The sequence below is a fragment of the Apteryx rowi genome, unplaced genomic scaffold, assembly GCF_003343035.1.
Source record: "Apteryx rowi isolate R43461 unplaced genomic scaffold, aptRow1 scaffold_202, whole genome shotgun sequence".
Classification (NCBI taxonomy): Eukaryota; Metazoa; Chordata; class Aves; order Apterygiformes; family Apterygidae; genus Apteryx; species Apteryx rowi.
Genome location: NW_020448331.1, coordinates 97,021 through 111,452, shown reverse-complemented (window position 1 = coordinate 111,452; position 14,432 = coordinate 97,021). Strand labels below are relative to the sequence as shown.

At 56.2% G+C, this 14,432-nt stretch overlaps 2 protein-coding genes across 2 annotated transcripts; one reads left to right on the top strand and one right to left on the bottom strand.

The window, feature by feature from the left end:
* Positions 1-625: 625 nt before the first annotated feature.
* On the top strand, positions 626-5,154 carry NUBP2 (nucleotide binding protein 2). The gene is made up of 6 exons (XM_026063854.1): positions 626-761; positions 1,505-1,703; positions 2,316-2,470; positions 3,047-3,157; positions 3,496-3,565; positions 4,168-5,154. Exons 2-6 carry the CDS (start codon positions 1,550-1,552, stop codon positions 4,311-4,313), a joined length of 636 nt encoding a protein of 211 aa, XP_025919639.1. The 5' UTR covers positions 626-761; positions 1,505-1,549; the 3' UTR covers positions 4,314-5,154.
* Positions 5,155-5,853: 699 nt separating this feature from the next.
* IGFALS (insulin like growth factor binding protein acid labile subunit) lies at positions 5,854-10,132 on the bottom strand. Its single transcript, XM_026063879.1, has one exon. It carries the CDS (start codon positions 9,862-9,864, stop codon positions 8,023-8,025), a length of 1,842 nt encoding a protein of 613 aa, XP_025919664.1. The 5' UTR covers positions 9,865-10,132; the 3' UTR covers positions 5,854-8,022.
* Positions 10,133-14,432: the final 4,300 nt, after the last annotated feature.

The window sequence follows — 14,432 nt, the reverse complement described above, 5'->3', positions numbered from 1 at the left end:
TCCTCCTTCCCGGGGGAGCCGGCGCCGGCCGGTTTTGCTCACGTTTTTGCCCTTCAACTTTGCCCTGCATCGAAGGCTCACGGCAGCAGAGCCCTGAGCGGGGGCTGCTTGCACCAAAACGCGTCCTGACAGCACGACCCAGAGGCTCGAGGTGACCTGGGCTTCCAGGAGGGCGAGAAGTGTGCTGCGAAGGGAGGAAAGGCCAAGGGGCTGACTTCAGAGAGCCTCACGGCAATCCCTGCAAAGGGCTGAGGTTAAAATTTGGTCTGGGCATAAGTGTGACAAAGTCCTTCTTTGGATGCGTATTGCTTTGCTGCTTGAGTATGCGTAGGTCACCGGGCCAAAGTTTTTACTCTCCACAGGCTCTTTTCTGGTCTTGCCGTTGCCCTGATCGTCTTTTTCTTAATAGAAGGTCTGTGTTAAATCCACCATTTTTTTTTGCCCTGTTTTCTTATGCTTTAAACAAGCTTGTTGGAGTCTCACCATCTCATCTCAGCTGGCGACTGCCGCTGTTCTTGTTCGCAACGTGTTACTGGCACAGTGGAGGCCGACTCTGAGCTGGCTGGTCGGGGCGTTGCTGCCCGCACAGCTCGAGGTCAAGGAGAGGGTCTGATGCCGTGTTACTGTTCTGCTTCTTCCCAGAGAGAAGTAACCTGGCTGGAGTGCGGCACATCCTCCTGGTGCTCTCGGGGAAGGGCGGCGTGGGGAAGAGCACCATCGCCACCGAGCTGGCTTTGTCTCTGCGGCACTCGGGGAGGAAGGTGAGCGGGGGTCCGTGGGATGGGGAGCTCTGTGTGCTCTCCCTTCTGACCTCCAGCTGGGCTTGGTTTTGCTCAGCCTTTCTGCATGTGTCCGTTCTGTGAGCAGAGCATAAAGGTCCTTCGTGGTAGAGGCTGCTGCTGTGAGCAGAAGTGCTGTCTGTGGCAGAAACTTGAGTATGTTTTTTTTTTCCTGTGCTTACTTGGTCCCGCACAGTCCAGCCTCTAGCTGACTGTGCAGTTCACTTCCCCTTTATCCAGGAAACTAAAATGATCCCCCCAAAAGTTATTTTCATCGTAAGCAAAATGAAGGCACTTAGAAATGACTTGTTGTTTTGTGCTATAGTACACAGCCAGTTTGTGGAGTGAAGTGGGTGAGCTGAAAGGCAGCATTACCACGGGGGCAAAGGGGAGCTGCGTGGGCATCAGACAGACTGAGGACTTCTTAAAGGCTCTGTGGAGCAGACGCCACTTAGATTCTGATAGGTCTCTTGAATAAAGATTTCCCTAAAGTGCCTCTAAATACCAAAGAGATGTTCCTTGGAAGTATGGGGATCTGGAGGACACTAGTCAAAGGAGACCAGTCGGAACTGGCGCTCTGGCTCCTGAGCTGCAGAGTCCTCTCTGTGAAGTGCTGTGGGCTGCTGGAATTCATGCGTGGCTTTCCCTTGCCCAAGGAAGGAGCGCAGCTGGGCGCTGCAGTGGTGCTCAGGCCTGTCTGAAAGGCTCTGCCCGGTTGCCTGCAGGTGGGGATCCTGGATGTGGACCTGTGTGGCCCCAGCATACCCCGTATGTTCAAGGTGCAGGACAATGACGTGCACCAGTGTGACAGCGGCTGGGTGCCGGTCTTCGTGGACCAAGACAAAAGCATCTCGCTCATGTCCATCGGCTTCCTGCTGGAAAAGCCAGATGATGCTGTGGTGTGGAGAGGACCCAAGAAAAATGGTACAGATGATTTTTGCTGTTTGTAACAACCTTCCAGCACTAGACACCTTCTGCAAAACTTCCTGGAGCTGATGCTTGCTCTTCCCAGGCCCTGGGCTCTTCCAGACGTGTTCCTTGGCTGCTTGTGTTCAAATGTAGGCTGCAGTCTGAAAGCCCCTCTCCTGGGACGGAGGCCAGCGGGTTAGAGACAGCTGATGTGAATGGCCTGGGAAGAGCCTTTGCTCTGTCGCTGCTGGCTGCAGCTGAGACCTYGTTAGCAATGGAAGTGTCTCTGATGTGCTAAGTCCATGTAACATGGCCTGGGTGGGTTGGGGCTGTCCCTTGGCACATGTCAGTGACATGCTGTCATAGTGAGGTCTCTGTGTGTAGCCAGGTACTGTGGAGTCTGATTAGCCTTGGAGACAGGGCTCCAAGTGACCTGGGGGAAGACAAGGCTCTTGCACTCCAGGGCTGTCTCCCCTGAGTGGGTTCAGGTGGTTCAGGCTGTGCTGCATGTGCTCTGCTCACAGGTAGCCCTGCTCTCTCCCCCGTCCCCCAGGATGCCTCCTGACCACGTGGCTCCCAGGACGCTTGCTAAAACCTGAGATTTTTTCCCCCCTTTTATTCCTGCAGCTTTGATAAAACAATTTGTTGCTGATGTGGCCTGGGGGGACCTGGACTTCCTCATTGTGGACACTCCTCCGGGCACATCTGATGAGCACATCTCCACAGTGGAGGCTTTGCGGCCGTACAAGCCTCTGGGAGCAATCCTAGTCACCACACCTCAGGTAGGGCAGCCTGCTGGGCAACCTGGCCAGGCTCCAGGCTCTGCCGGTGGGGGAATATGCACCCGAAGGTGGGTGTTTTCACAGGCTTGTCTGTGGCTACTTGCTTTACACCTCTACCTCCTGAGACAGCCATTGTGTGTCCCTTAGGACATCTCTGACATCTGTCAGTCAGTTGTGAGTCAAGCCTGCTCTCACATCCAAGCTTGTCCAATATCTGCCTCTGTTTACATGCAAGCGCTTGCTGAGCCAGGGACTGCCCAAGTGTGGGGCCTGCTGGAAGCTGAGCACATCTGTCACTTCTGTTCACATCTTGCTGCAGCCACTGCCCAAACCCTTCAGCCCATGCAACACTGTCACCCGTCTTCCCATCTTCCACTGTGTCCCCTGTGCTCCACTCTTCTGGAGTGCACGGAGGACTCTTAGCACAAGCTATAGCCAGCAATGGGGAGGGAGCATCTCCTAAGCCCCCTTCTCCATGTGTGCTGCAGACTGTCTCTGTGTGTGTATGCCTGCTCCAGAACTGCAGTCTGGCCGGAGAGGCAGAGACCCCTAACCCTCGCCTGCTCTCCCCTGCAGGCAGTGTCTGTGGGGGATGTGAGGCGAGAGCTGACGTTCTGTAAGAAGACGGGCCTACGAGTTCTCGGGATCGTAGAGAACATGAGTGGTTTCGTCTGCCCGCACTGTTCGGTGAGTTTCTTGATACTGCTGGGCTATTATGGGTTCTGGTTCACGATGGGGTTATTGTACAATCCGGCACCTCCGGCTGGAAGCCCCTGAATGCCATGAGGGGCGATGCTGTGTGCCTGGGAGATGAGTCTCCTGGCTGCTGCATGTGAGGTTTGGAAGAAGCTGCTGCCCCTGCTTTCCTAAAGAGAGCTGCAGGAGGGCAGGGGCGAAGACAGTTGCCCTGAGGTGGAAGGTGGAAGAGAGGTGGCTTCACTCGCACCCATGCAGTGCCTGCCCTCTTGCACAGGGCTCTGTGCACTGGTGTTTATGATTAACTGCTGTTTCTCTTCCTCCTTCAGGAGTGCACAAACATCTTTTCCAAAGGGGGAGGTGAAGAACTGGCAAAGCATGCTGGGGTCCCCTTCCTCGGTGAGTGGCCTCTTGAGCAGAGCCATCCTTGGTTAGATGTGATGTCTGTACAGTGCCATGGTAGTGGAGGAGTGCTTGAGTGGCGAGAGCAGACCACCAGGGGAGAGAGGCTGGGCCCTGGGTTCCTAGGAGCCCTTGGGGCCTAGGCAGAGGCAAGATGCAGCTATTGCTTCTCTTCTCTGCCATCCAGAATGCTCACAGTGGGCATCTGGCCTGTCTGGAGCAGAGGCAGCGATGCCTGGCAGCCCACTCTGGCTACGGGTGTCGTGGTGGCAGAGTAATCAAGCCCATAGCCCCATGGCTGTGCTGAAACCTCATGGAGCCTCCCTAAGAAATGTGGTTTGGGGGTTGAACCCTGTCCTCTGGACAGGCGTGGGAGAGCATTTGTCACCAAGCACTGTGGTGTGGCTTTGTCCTAGATCCGGAGAGAAGGGTTGCAGGTGAAATGTAGCTACTGAAGGATTCAGTAAGGATGGCTTCCCTCTTTCCCACTGCTGTCCCAGGAGATGAGTCTGGCAGGAGTATTTCTTCATTGCTGACTGCAGGCCTTTGCCTTGCAATGACCAGGTGGTCACTCTCCCCTTTCCTCCCCTCTCCAACAGGCTCTGTGCCACTGGACCCACAGCTCAGCCAGAGCTTGGAGGAAGGCAGAGACTTCATCCAAGAGTTTCCCAAGAGCTCTGCCTTCCCTGCCCTGGCTCACATTGCCCAGCAGATCTTGGATGGGACATCCCCGCGAAGCTCCTGAAGGGGGTTTTGAGGTGGACTCTTGCTGGCTGAGGTCCCTGCCTAACAACACCAGCAGCAGCCCTTGCTGGTGGGAAAGGGGGGATGTGGAAGCCGTTTCACTATGACACTGGGTGGGGGATGGAGGGAGGGGGGAGCACCGCACTGGTGCCACTCGTGGAGGTCTGAAAAGGGAAGTGCTGCTCCACCCCGGATTTGAAGAGACCCTGATGGGTGTATCTGCTCATGCAAGGGACGCACATCTGCAGCCTCGGTCTTGCCTTCTAAACGGGCAGTATTCTGCCCGCATGGTACAGTTGTTCCTACCCCTGCACACACGGTGCTTTCCTCTGTGAGTCGGTCCGTTGCACAGGTACTTGTGGAGCTCCAGGTTGTTTCCACAATGTCTCACATGCTGCAGTGTTTTTGACAATGACTGAATGCAACTAGCAGCTACAGTGGCTCATACCATTGACTGACACAGTCGTTCCCTCACCGTACCCAAATGGCACAAATAGTCTGTATCTCGCCTCCACACGCTGCTGCCTTCTCTCCCGTTGCTTTTGCTGCATGACAGATTATATGGTACTTGTGGTTCAGTGGCTGGTGAGTTCGTGCCAGATGCTCTGATCTGTATCTGAGCCAAACCACCTCACTCTGAAATCTAAGATCGTTGGTACAGAATATGCCTCTGAGGGCTTGGCATGTGCTTCATGTGAGAAAACATCTTTAGGTGATCTAACATCCATTTGATGTCTGCATCCTACCCTACTGAAAAATGCCATTTCTTGGTCTGCTGGGACTTGTCATGACTCAGGAATATTTTTAAAGGTTCCAGGCAGTAAACACTTTTCTTAAAATCAGTGTGTGGTGTTTGTTTTTCCATTGCTTTGGTGCACTGTAGCTGTGAGTCTTGGTATTAAGAGCACCTCATTTATCTCTAGGTAGTTTCTGCTTTTCCTTCTTCCTCTGTGCCCTTGCTAGCTAGGGTACAACTAAATTTTTCCACCTTTTATGCCAGCTTTTAAGATCCAGCTGTGGCACTCCTTTGCAGTATCCTTTGCTGCACCTGGTGCACATGGGGCTCCTTCAGGTCCCCAGGTAGTTTCCTTGCTCATTGGTCTGAGCGTGCGATTTCCTTTGTCCTCCTTCCCCTGGCAGCTGCTGTTAACTTGAGTTTCTCTTCAGTGCCCCAGAACTGGCACCCCTTTGGGACCTACCCTCCTCTTGCAGGCTTGATGTAAGCCAAGGAGCCTAATGAAGGTGGTGTCTCTGCATCTTATTTCCCTCTTCTGGACTCTGAGCCTGTCCTTGGCTGTGTGCCCTTTCCATGCTCCGGTCTGGGCTGAGGACTCGCCCTTGCAGTGCTGACAGGGTGGGGGCAGAAATCTCTTGGATTTTTATTACCGTATGGATTATATTTGAAAACAGTCAGTCACAAAGCAGTCAGAGCATCTGTCTATACTGCACACTGTATGCATAGTTAAAACTTGCATCTGACCAGGTTTCCTCACTCACAACTTTCTTTCCTGGAAATTTTGTCTGACCTTTGCTCACTTGTCTCCGATCTGGAGAGTCAGGCAGTAGGGTTGGAGTCTGACTGGGCTGTTAATTTGTCCAGGATTTCTGGATACCTATTACGGCCTGTGCACAGCTGCTCCCTCCGGGAGTGTGCCGGAGCCCATCAGACCTGCGGCGCATGCCATTTGCCCTGGGCCCGCACTAAATCCGTTGTGCCCTTGCTGCAGTGGCCACTCTGTGTGCATGTTACCTGTTGTGTTGGCCATGTGCTTCTGTCTAAGAAATCCTGTGTGGCTGGTTGGGTCATTTAATGGGTCTGTGGCAGATGCAAGCTGAAGGGGAACTGCAGGAGATGTAGGCTTGGCCTGAGCTGGAAGCTGTTCTTTGCCTAAATAGAGGTGCTGGGGAGATGAGGGTGGCTGGCAGCAACGACAGCTATTCTCGCAATGCGGGAAGAGCCATCCAGTGCAAATCCTGCTCTGTAATTGCTCCCAGTGTGGAGAGGGTGTGACCAGAGTCCAAGAGTCTGAACTGGCATCAACTGAGATTGTTGGGCAGTGGTTGCTGGCCCTTACTGGCCGCTGTGCACATGATCTAAGTGACACTGGGCCCTCCTCTCTCCAAGGCCAATCAGTCTTTCCTTTGCAGCTGATCATCTTACAGAAAACTTGCTGCAAATTCCTCCTGTGCTTTGGGGGAGAAGGTCCAGCCCTTCTCTCAAATGGCATAGGGATTTTTCAGGGTGTTGCAGAGGTCTGATGAGCCAGAGCTGCGCTGTAGGAGCGAGATGCCCAGGTCCCTTCGGCTCTGCAGACATCAGCTGTGCTGCAGCGGGGAGCAAGCCAGCGAGCAGCCGGGTGCTGCGGCTCTGCCCTGCGTGCACTGTGACGCTGGGAGGCTGACAGCGCTCACGCTCTTTGACACGGCTGTGCCGTGCAGAGGCACGGAGGGGCTCTGATAAGACATCCCAGCTGGGTGCGGCACGTGCTTTCAAAAAAACATACTTACAAGATGGGTTGCGATAGCTCCAAAGGTTTATTTGTCTGCTACGATTTATCAGGTAAGTGAAGTGCACGGCTTTCTGTAACCTGTCTACATCTGCTATTGCAAGGAATGATTAAAGCAAGTCATCTGCCCCCTTTCCTAAACCTACAGGAGAGCTCGTGGCTTTTTAGGATTTTTGTTTTCTCTAAGCTTCCCTTTAAACCTGCCAAAGAGCATCCCTGGGCAGAGGTGAACCTGAGCCCTTACCTTGGTCTTCTCTTACCCATGGGCTCACGGATGGGTGTGGGGGGGGGTGTCACGCTCTTAGCTCTATTCCCAACTTTGTGCCCCTGGGGTCCTACTCATGGATCGGGCTGCTATTTGCTAGCGTCGTACAAAAGCAGTGCTGCGGCTGGGTGGTTTGTGGGGAGCCTGCGGCTCTTCCCCGGTGTAACGCGAGGGTGTTGGGAAAGGTTCGGTGCGGCCTGCTGGCCCGGAAGAAGCTGCACAGCACTCGGCATCCGCTGGCTTGGTTCATGGCAGGAAGATGCTTCATTTCATTGTAAATCTAATAAATGAGTGCTGGAGCCAAGTTTCCTCTCTGCCAGTCAGGATGGTCCTGCCAGGCCTCAGAGATGCCCCTTGCCAGGGCGAGGGCTCTGGTTGGTGGGTAAATGCCTTTCCCTCACCCCTGAGCGGCTGCCAGAAGCTCAGAGATGCTTGGGCTTTCTGACCGGGGTGGGCAGGCAGGCCGGGGAGCGATTGCGCCAACCTGAGGGCTGGTGTTTAAATAACCCAGATATTTCAGTTTGAAGCCAGCAAAGCCCATTTGGGCAGCTGCTGCCTGTCTCTGCCTGCCCATCCCTGCCTTCCCCTGCAAACAAACGTACCCACATAGCCCAAAGAAGCGGTGTCCCATGGTTACTGTATGCCAACCCCTGCCCTGCACTGGTTCTGTTTAAAATTACACATATACAGCTCTCTTCGTCAGTGCAGCGTGGAGAAAGACAGTGGAGGAGCTGGGCTAACCTTGTGCAGTTGCTTGCGCTGTTGCCCTGGTTAGTCCAGTGCGGGCCAGGACAGGGAGCGAGGTGGCAGGTAACTGCTGTCCCAGGGACTGAGAAGGGGAAGGTGACAGTTCAGGGCACACTGCTAGCTTGTGACTAGGTGCGCACCGTTGCTCACGATGGAAAGCAGCAAGTCCTCCAGAAAGCAGAGGTGTGTTGTCAGCAGTGAGCAAAGTTGTCCTCACTGGTGTCGCGGAGATCCAGGCCCGTCATGTTTGGGGGGTGGAGGCAAGTGAGGTTGTTGTAAGTGTACACAGGGACGTGGGAATCGTCCCCCTCCACAACGGACTGAACAAACCGTGGGACCACCACGGGGTGCTGCAAAGAGAAGTCCCGCAGGCCCTTCAGGGAGCAGTTACAGTGCCAGTTGTTTCCCTCCAGCCACAGCTGCTCCAGTGCGAATGAAGAGTACAGAAAACCAACTGAGAAGGTTTCCAGGGAATTGTTCCTGAGGCTGAGGTACCGCAGGTTTGACAGTGGGGAGATGATGGTGCTGTCCAGTGTCTCCAGCTGGTTATTTGAGAGATCAAGCCAGAAGAGTCTCTGGAGTGGGCTGAAGGTGTCCTGTGAAATCTCCAGGAGCTGGTTGGAGGAGAGGAAGAGATACTCCAGGTTGCTTAGTCCCACAAAGAGCTTGGGTGAGAGGTGGCTCAGCCTGTTGTGCTTCAGATCCAGCTCCAGGAGCTCATGCAGATCGCTGAAGCTTTGGTCTTCAATCACAGAGATGGTGTTGTGCTGTAAGAAGAGCCTCCGCAAGCTGGAGAGGCTGGAGAACGTGTTTGCTCTGATCCTGCTGAGACAGCTGTGCTCCAAGTGAAGGCTGTGCAACTTGGTGACACCCTTAAAGACGTAGTCGGGAAGAACCTTGATGCAATTAGCAGACAAGTGCATCACTGCAATGTTGTACAGCCCCAGGAATGCCCCAACCCTGATATCTTGTATCTGGTTGTTGTTCAGGGTGAGGACCTCCAGCTGGCCCAGCCCGTCAAAAGTCCTTTCTGCAAGGCTTCTGATCCTGTTGTGTCCCAGCTGCAGCTCCTCCAGGAACTGGAGGTCTTTGAAAGTCCTGGGTCTCAGGCTGGTGATAGAATTGGTGGATAAGCGTAAGACATGCAGGCTCAGGAGACCTAAAAAAGTGTCCTCAAAGAGTGAGACAAGACGGTTGTGGGACAGATCCAGCCACCGGAGAGACTTCATGCCCATGAACGCGCGGGGTGCTATGGCGTTGATCTGGTTGTGGTTCAAGTACAGCTTCTGTAGCTTCTGCAGCTTGACAAAGATGTTGATCTTGATTCCCTTGAGAGAGTTCCCGCTCAGATCCAGCTCCTTCAGCTCAGTAAGGCTGCAAAAGAGCTGGTGCTGCAGGTAGGGGAGCTTGTTTCCAGCCAGGATCAGCTCCCTCAGGTTGGGTAAATCATGGAAAACCTTGTCAGGCAAGACCACAAGTGAATTCCAGCCAAGGTTCAGATACCACAGGTTGGAGAGCCCAGCAAACAGCCCTTCCTCCACCTTGGTGAAGTAGTTGTTGTTGAGGCTCAGGGACACAAGGTTTTGGGTGTGAAGGAAAGTGTGGGGTGCCAAGTACTTCAGCCGGTTGCGTTCCAGGTGGAGGTGGTAAAGGCTCCTCAGCCCATGGAAGGCGTGCTGCTCCACACCAGCCAGCTGGCTGCTTTGCAGGTCGAGGAAGTCCAGGCTGGAGAGGTTCCTGAACGCTGCGGCTGGCAGCGAGGCAAAATTGTTGCCGTCCAGCCAGAGGGCTTTGGCATTGGCAGGGACATCCTCCGGAAGGTGCGTGAGGTTGCGTGTGCTGCAGAAGACATTGAGCTCCTCGCTGTAGTCATCAAAGCTGCAGGCGCACAAACTGGGACATCGCAGGGGCTCCACGTCCGGCTGCTCCTTCAGGGCTTCTCCTTCCAGYGGCTGTGACACAGCTGCCAACAGCAGGGCCAAGGGCATCAGGAGAGCAGCGGCTGCTGTGGAGAGCAAGGGAATAGAAAGCATTAGCTGACCAAGTGTGGCACAAAGAGGCAATAGTGAGGACGGTGTTTCCTACTTGCAGGATGACGGCTGCTGTAGGAGATGATACTGGGCCAGGAGGGTCCTCCTGGCCTTCTTGTGTCCTAGCAAAGTCGCCTGCTGAACAGGCATGAGAACAGCCTGGCCGGAGCGATCTCCACTCCCTGGCTGAGTGCCTCTGCCCAGGCAGAGGAGAAGGGATCCAGCAGCCCCTTCCCGGTGCCTAGGGAAGGTGGCTGGAGGTGCTGGCAGGCACAGGCGGGCCTGCCCTGCAGGGCCGCACAGCCGATGCGAGACGAGGTGCGGTTTGGCCGTGGTGCCGGTGGGCAGTGGAGCTGCCCTGCCTCATGCCACAGCCAGGACGTTCTCGGTGCGGCATCCAGCCCCCGCTGCTCTGCACCCRTGCTTGCGCTCCGGCTTCGCTCCCTCTTCTCTGTCCTGCAGCCTCCCTGCTTGGCCCCTCCTGTCTGGCTCGCGGTCTGCGYGCTGGCGCTGGGGGTGATCGAGGCGAGTGAAAAGCAGCGAGGAGGAGGCTGGTGCCACGCAGTGGGCATGTGCTCCATGCCGGGGTAGCCGCACAGCTCGGGGCACGAACCTGCCCTCCCTCTTTGAGGAAGCGATTCCTGCAGCAGGGCTCAGCCGTGCTTTGGAAAGCAGCAGCAGGGCGACGCTGGGCAAAGCGGGGCAGCGGCGGGAGGGCAGCTCAGTGCGGTGACTGGTGGGGAGCAGTTGGAGTTATAAAAAGCTTTCTCTCCCCTGTAGTTCACCCCTGACTTCTCTGTCCCTGCGGTGTGATTTCTCTCTGTTTACCTACTGAGCCCAGGAGAGCTCCCCAGCCGCTATCGGTGTCGGAAAGGACATCCAAGCTCTGAGCAGAGCAACGGGAGCAGCCGCGGCTGCTGCTGCACTTCATTTTCACAGCAGCGGTTTCGTGCTAAGGCAGGGACCGCGGGTGCTTGCTGTGGCATGCTCCAGCGCCGGGTGCCGGCTCCCTCAGAGGGGGCACGTGCCGCTGTCAGAGCGCTCGGGGGCTCGGGAACATCCCTGTTTCCGCGCGTGGGCTGCGAGGCCGGCAGCGAGCGGGCGCTGGTGCCTCGGCCCTGCTTGCCCCGCTGTTTGCTGCGCCCGCAGGAGGGCGAGCTGCCCCCACCCCGTCTCCCGAGCGGTTTGTGCTGACTTATGGCAGACGCCACTAAAATCTCCACCGCGGCCAAGCGTGAAGAATTATCGCTGCTGCAGATTAGCTCCAAGTAGTCCAGGGCTGTGACTCAATCACCGCCCAGGCAAACGACCTGCGAGTGTGGCGACCGGAGCGCCTGCCGTCCCCGTCCTGCCGCCACGGCGTGACGCACGTTGCTTTTCTCCGCCAAGGTGCAGGGGGCAGAGATGCCTGCTGCCATGGGCTGGGAAGGGCTCTTCCCCGGCGGCTCCAGACGGTGCTTCTGGCGCACCCGCTGCTGAGGCAGCTCCGGATCCCGTGGGCTTTGGATATTCCCATCCAATATCCATGCACTAAGCAATAACATGCATTTCTGAGACTCACTCTGCCCTTTGGAAAGTCCGTGACCATGCGTTAGCAGGATTGCACGGGGCTGCTGCCGCAACTCAGACCCCTCTTTATTTACTGTTTGCCGAGTGGACCCCGTGTAACCCCAGCGCCGTTACATCCCGACTCCCCTGCCGCAAGGGTCCCCTGCACCAGCCGGGAAATTTGTCCGGGTACGTCTCAGCAGCAGCAGCTTTCTTCCCGCCAGCAGCAGATGCACCTTTCCCCTTCCCTCCTTTCTCCCCAACTTAGCTTGATCCTTCCCGGAGTGGAGAAAGCCTAGAGGCCGCCCCCGCCTTGCCGGCTGGGCGCTCGGTGCAAAGGCCCCGGCCCCTTCCCGCAGCCCCGAGCTGGTTTCGGTAGAGGCTCGTGCTCTGCATTATGCGGCCTGAAAATAAAGCGCCTGAGAAGGCACAGGGGCTCCTGAAATGTTTCTTCAGCAGTGAAGGCGGGCGAAAAAAAAGGGGAAAAAGGTTAACAGCAACTTGACTGCAAAGTCCAGGGGGAGTTTTACCTTCTCCCCGCCACGCTTTTGCCCTGCCCGTCCGTGCCGTGCGGGGTCTGCGCCGACGCGGCCGCGGGGACCGTGCGGCGCCGTGGGAGGAGCGGGAAGGTGCCTCTGCCTTACCTTTGCGTGTGCTCATGGTGGCCGCCGGGTGGGACGGCAGCGCTCCGTGTGCCGCCGCGCTGGCTCTCCCCGGCCCCCCCACTCCCTGGGCAGGGATGGAGCAACCACCTTGACGCCTGTCCAGCCGCCCGCGCGGGGCCGGGGTTAACCCCGCCGCTGCTGGGCTCGGCGCGGGAAGGGCCGCAACGCCCCGCTACGGGCCGAGCTGGTGCTGCTGCGCTCTGGGGATTGCTTTGGGAGCGGGGTGCTCCGGCACGGCCGCTCGCCTGGGGAAAATATAGCGAGAGCACAAACTGGAGACAGAATAATTCCTTCTCTCTCTCCCAGCCTATAATGGCATTTATTTTTGCTCATGGGTGGGATGAAATGAGATATCTGYGTGAGCTTTGCTAGCCTAGGAGAACTGGCTACGTGCTGAGACCTCATCCTGGAGGGAAGGTGGTACGGCTGGAGACTGGCCGTGGAGACAGGGTTTGGATTGGCAGTGAGCCGGAGAGGGGGAACGTCGCTGGGCTACCCCCTTGCCGTGCTGCTGGCCTCCTGAAGGGCACCCGGGTGGCGGCATCGGCTCTTCCCCTGAGGTTTCTGCCGTCAGGACGAGTTCCTGGCAAGGGCCACTGCCTTGAAACCCGGGCAGCGCCTGGGCAGTGGGGCAGCTGGGGTGCGCACAGACCTGGGGCTGCTCGAGGCGTCCCCTGGGTGCAGGGAACAAGGTTCGATCCCCACCGCTTGGCCGCGTGTCTGAAGCCCTGGCACTTTCTGGATTTGGGCTGAGCCAGTGGTTGAAGGTGAAGCACTGCAGGTTCACGGGGTCTGGGCTGTCCTGGCAAGGGGCTGTGTGTGGGACGTGGCAGAGCTGGACTCAGGCTGCGTTTGGCATGTGGAGCCAGATGGAGAGTTGGCCAAAGGCGAGGAGCTGGGAGGCTGCTGGGCTTCCCAGCTGGAAGAGGAGGGATTTGCTTCGTGGTTCCCCAAAGACCCCCTCAGCTCTACTAGCTACGACTTTATGAAAAGAGCAAGCTGCTCTGCAGCGTTACGTGGTGAGACCCCTCTGCTGGGGATGCTGCTGGAGTAAGCACGAGAGGCCAGATCCCCGTGCTGCGTCCGTGCCTCAAAACACACTACAGGGCCTGCAGCATCCAAATTGCCCAGGGATCTCAAGGGGGTCAGGGTTACTCTTACGGGAAGACGGAGGTGAAACATCCAAGGTTTTACAATGACAAAAGGAAGAGAGGAGTTGAACAATGGGGAAAAGTTCTTCTCTGTGTGACACTGAAAGCCTCAGAAATATAGGAAAGAAGAGAGTAACTCATGTATAAATCTAGATAGGAATAAAGTCAGCCATGGATTTCCCAGGCACGTTAYTGGCAGTACAAGGTGATGGTGCACAGCAACTCTGGGCCAGCAAGACTACTCAGAGGAGTACGAAACTACTGCTTGGCTCCCAAATAAAGATAATTTAGTGTTTTCTGCAAAATTACACTTACTCTGCTAGAATGCCCTGAAATCGGGAAACCTCCTCCGGGCTAAAGCAGTCCCCACTGTGAGCCGTGGTGCCAGGGCTGACTGTGGCATGGTGTGGCTGCACTGATGCTCGAGGGCCAGCCACGCGGCCTGCCCAACGGGGCGCTGGGCTACAGCCCTACACCGTGTCAAGGCCAAGGAATTGCCATGTAATGCGTCAAACACGGATACGGGCCCAGTCTTTTAATGCTGAGGGTCACCATAGCAAACCTTCTGCTTCGGAGCATCTTTTCTGATTTGTAGGATGGAGAGGAAAGAGACCAAGGCAGRAGCTTTGCGTGGAGCTCGGCTCCCAGGGAGAAGCTGGATTCGTGCGTTTTTTGCCAAACTCTTTGCTAGGTTTAGCGGCCAGGCCCTGCGGAAGGAGAGCTGTGCTTGGAGACGATGGGCTTGGTTGGGTGTGTGTTTTCGGAAGGGCTTCTCCTCTTTCAGACCTAGAGGCCTGCACGCTGTGTGCTCACCAATGACATCCCTCACTACCAACCATGGCCGCGGAGGCCTCTGGGGCTCTCTGCTCCTCAGACACCATGGCAGGGTTCAGCCCTGGGCAAGGTAAGGTGGGAGTGATGGATGATCCTCAGGAGCCGACTTGGAGCTGGAAGATTGCAATCTCCTGCCAGTCAATTGGCAGCTCTTCAAAACTGCTCAGGGAGGCTCATGAACTCATTCTGTATTGCAGGTCATTTCCCCACCAGCCCTTGTCCAACCCAGCTTCTGAAGAAACTTTTACCAGTTTCCAGGAAAAAAAAAAGGTCACTTCTGTCTCAGATAGAAGAGCCTGGGTGGCCAGAGGTTGTGTTGGAGGTGGTAGTTTGCTGCCTTTGTAGTAGCTGCCTGATTAGGCCATGAAAATAC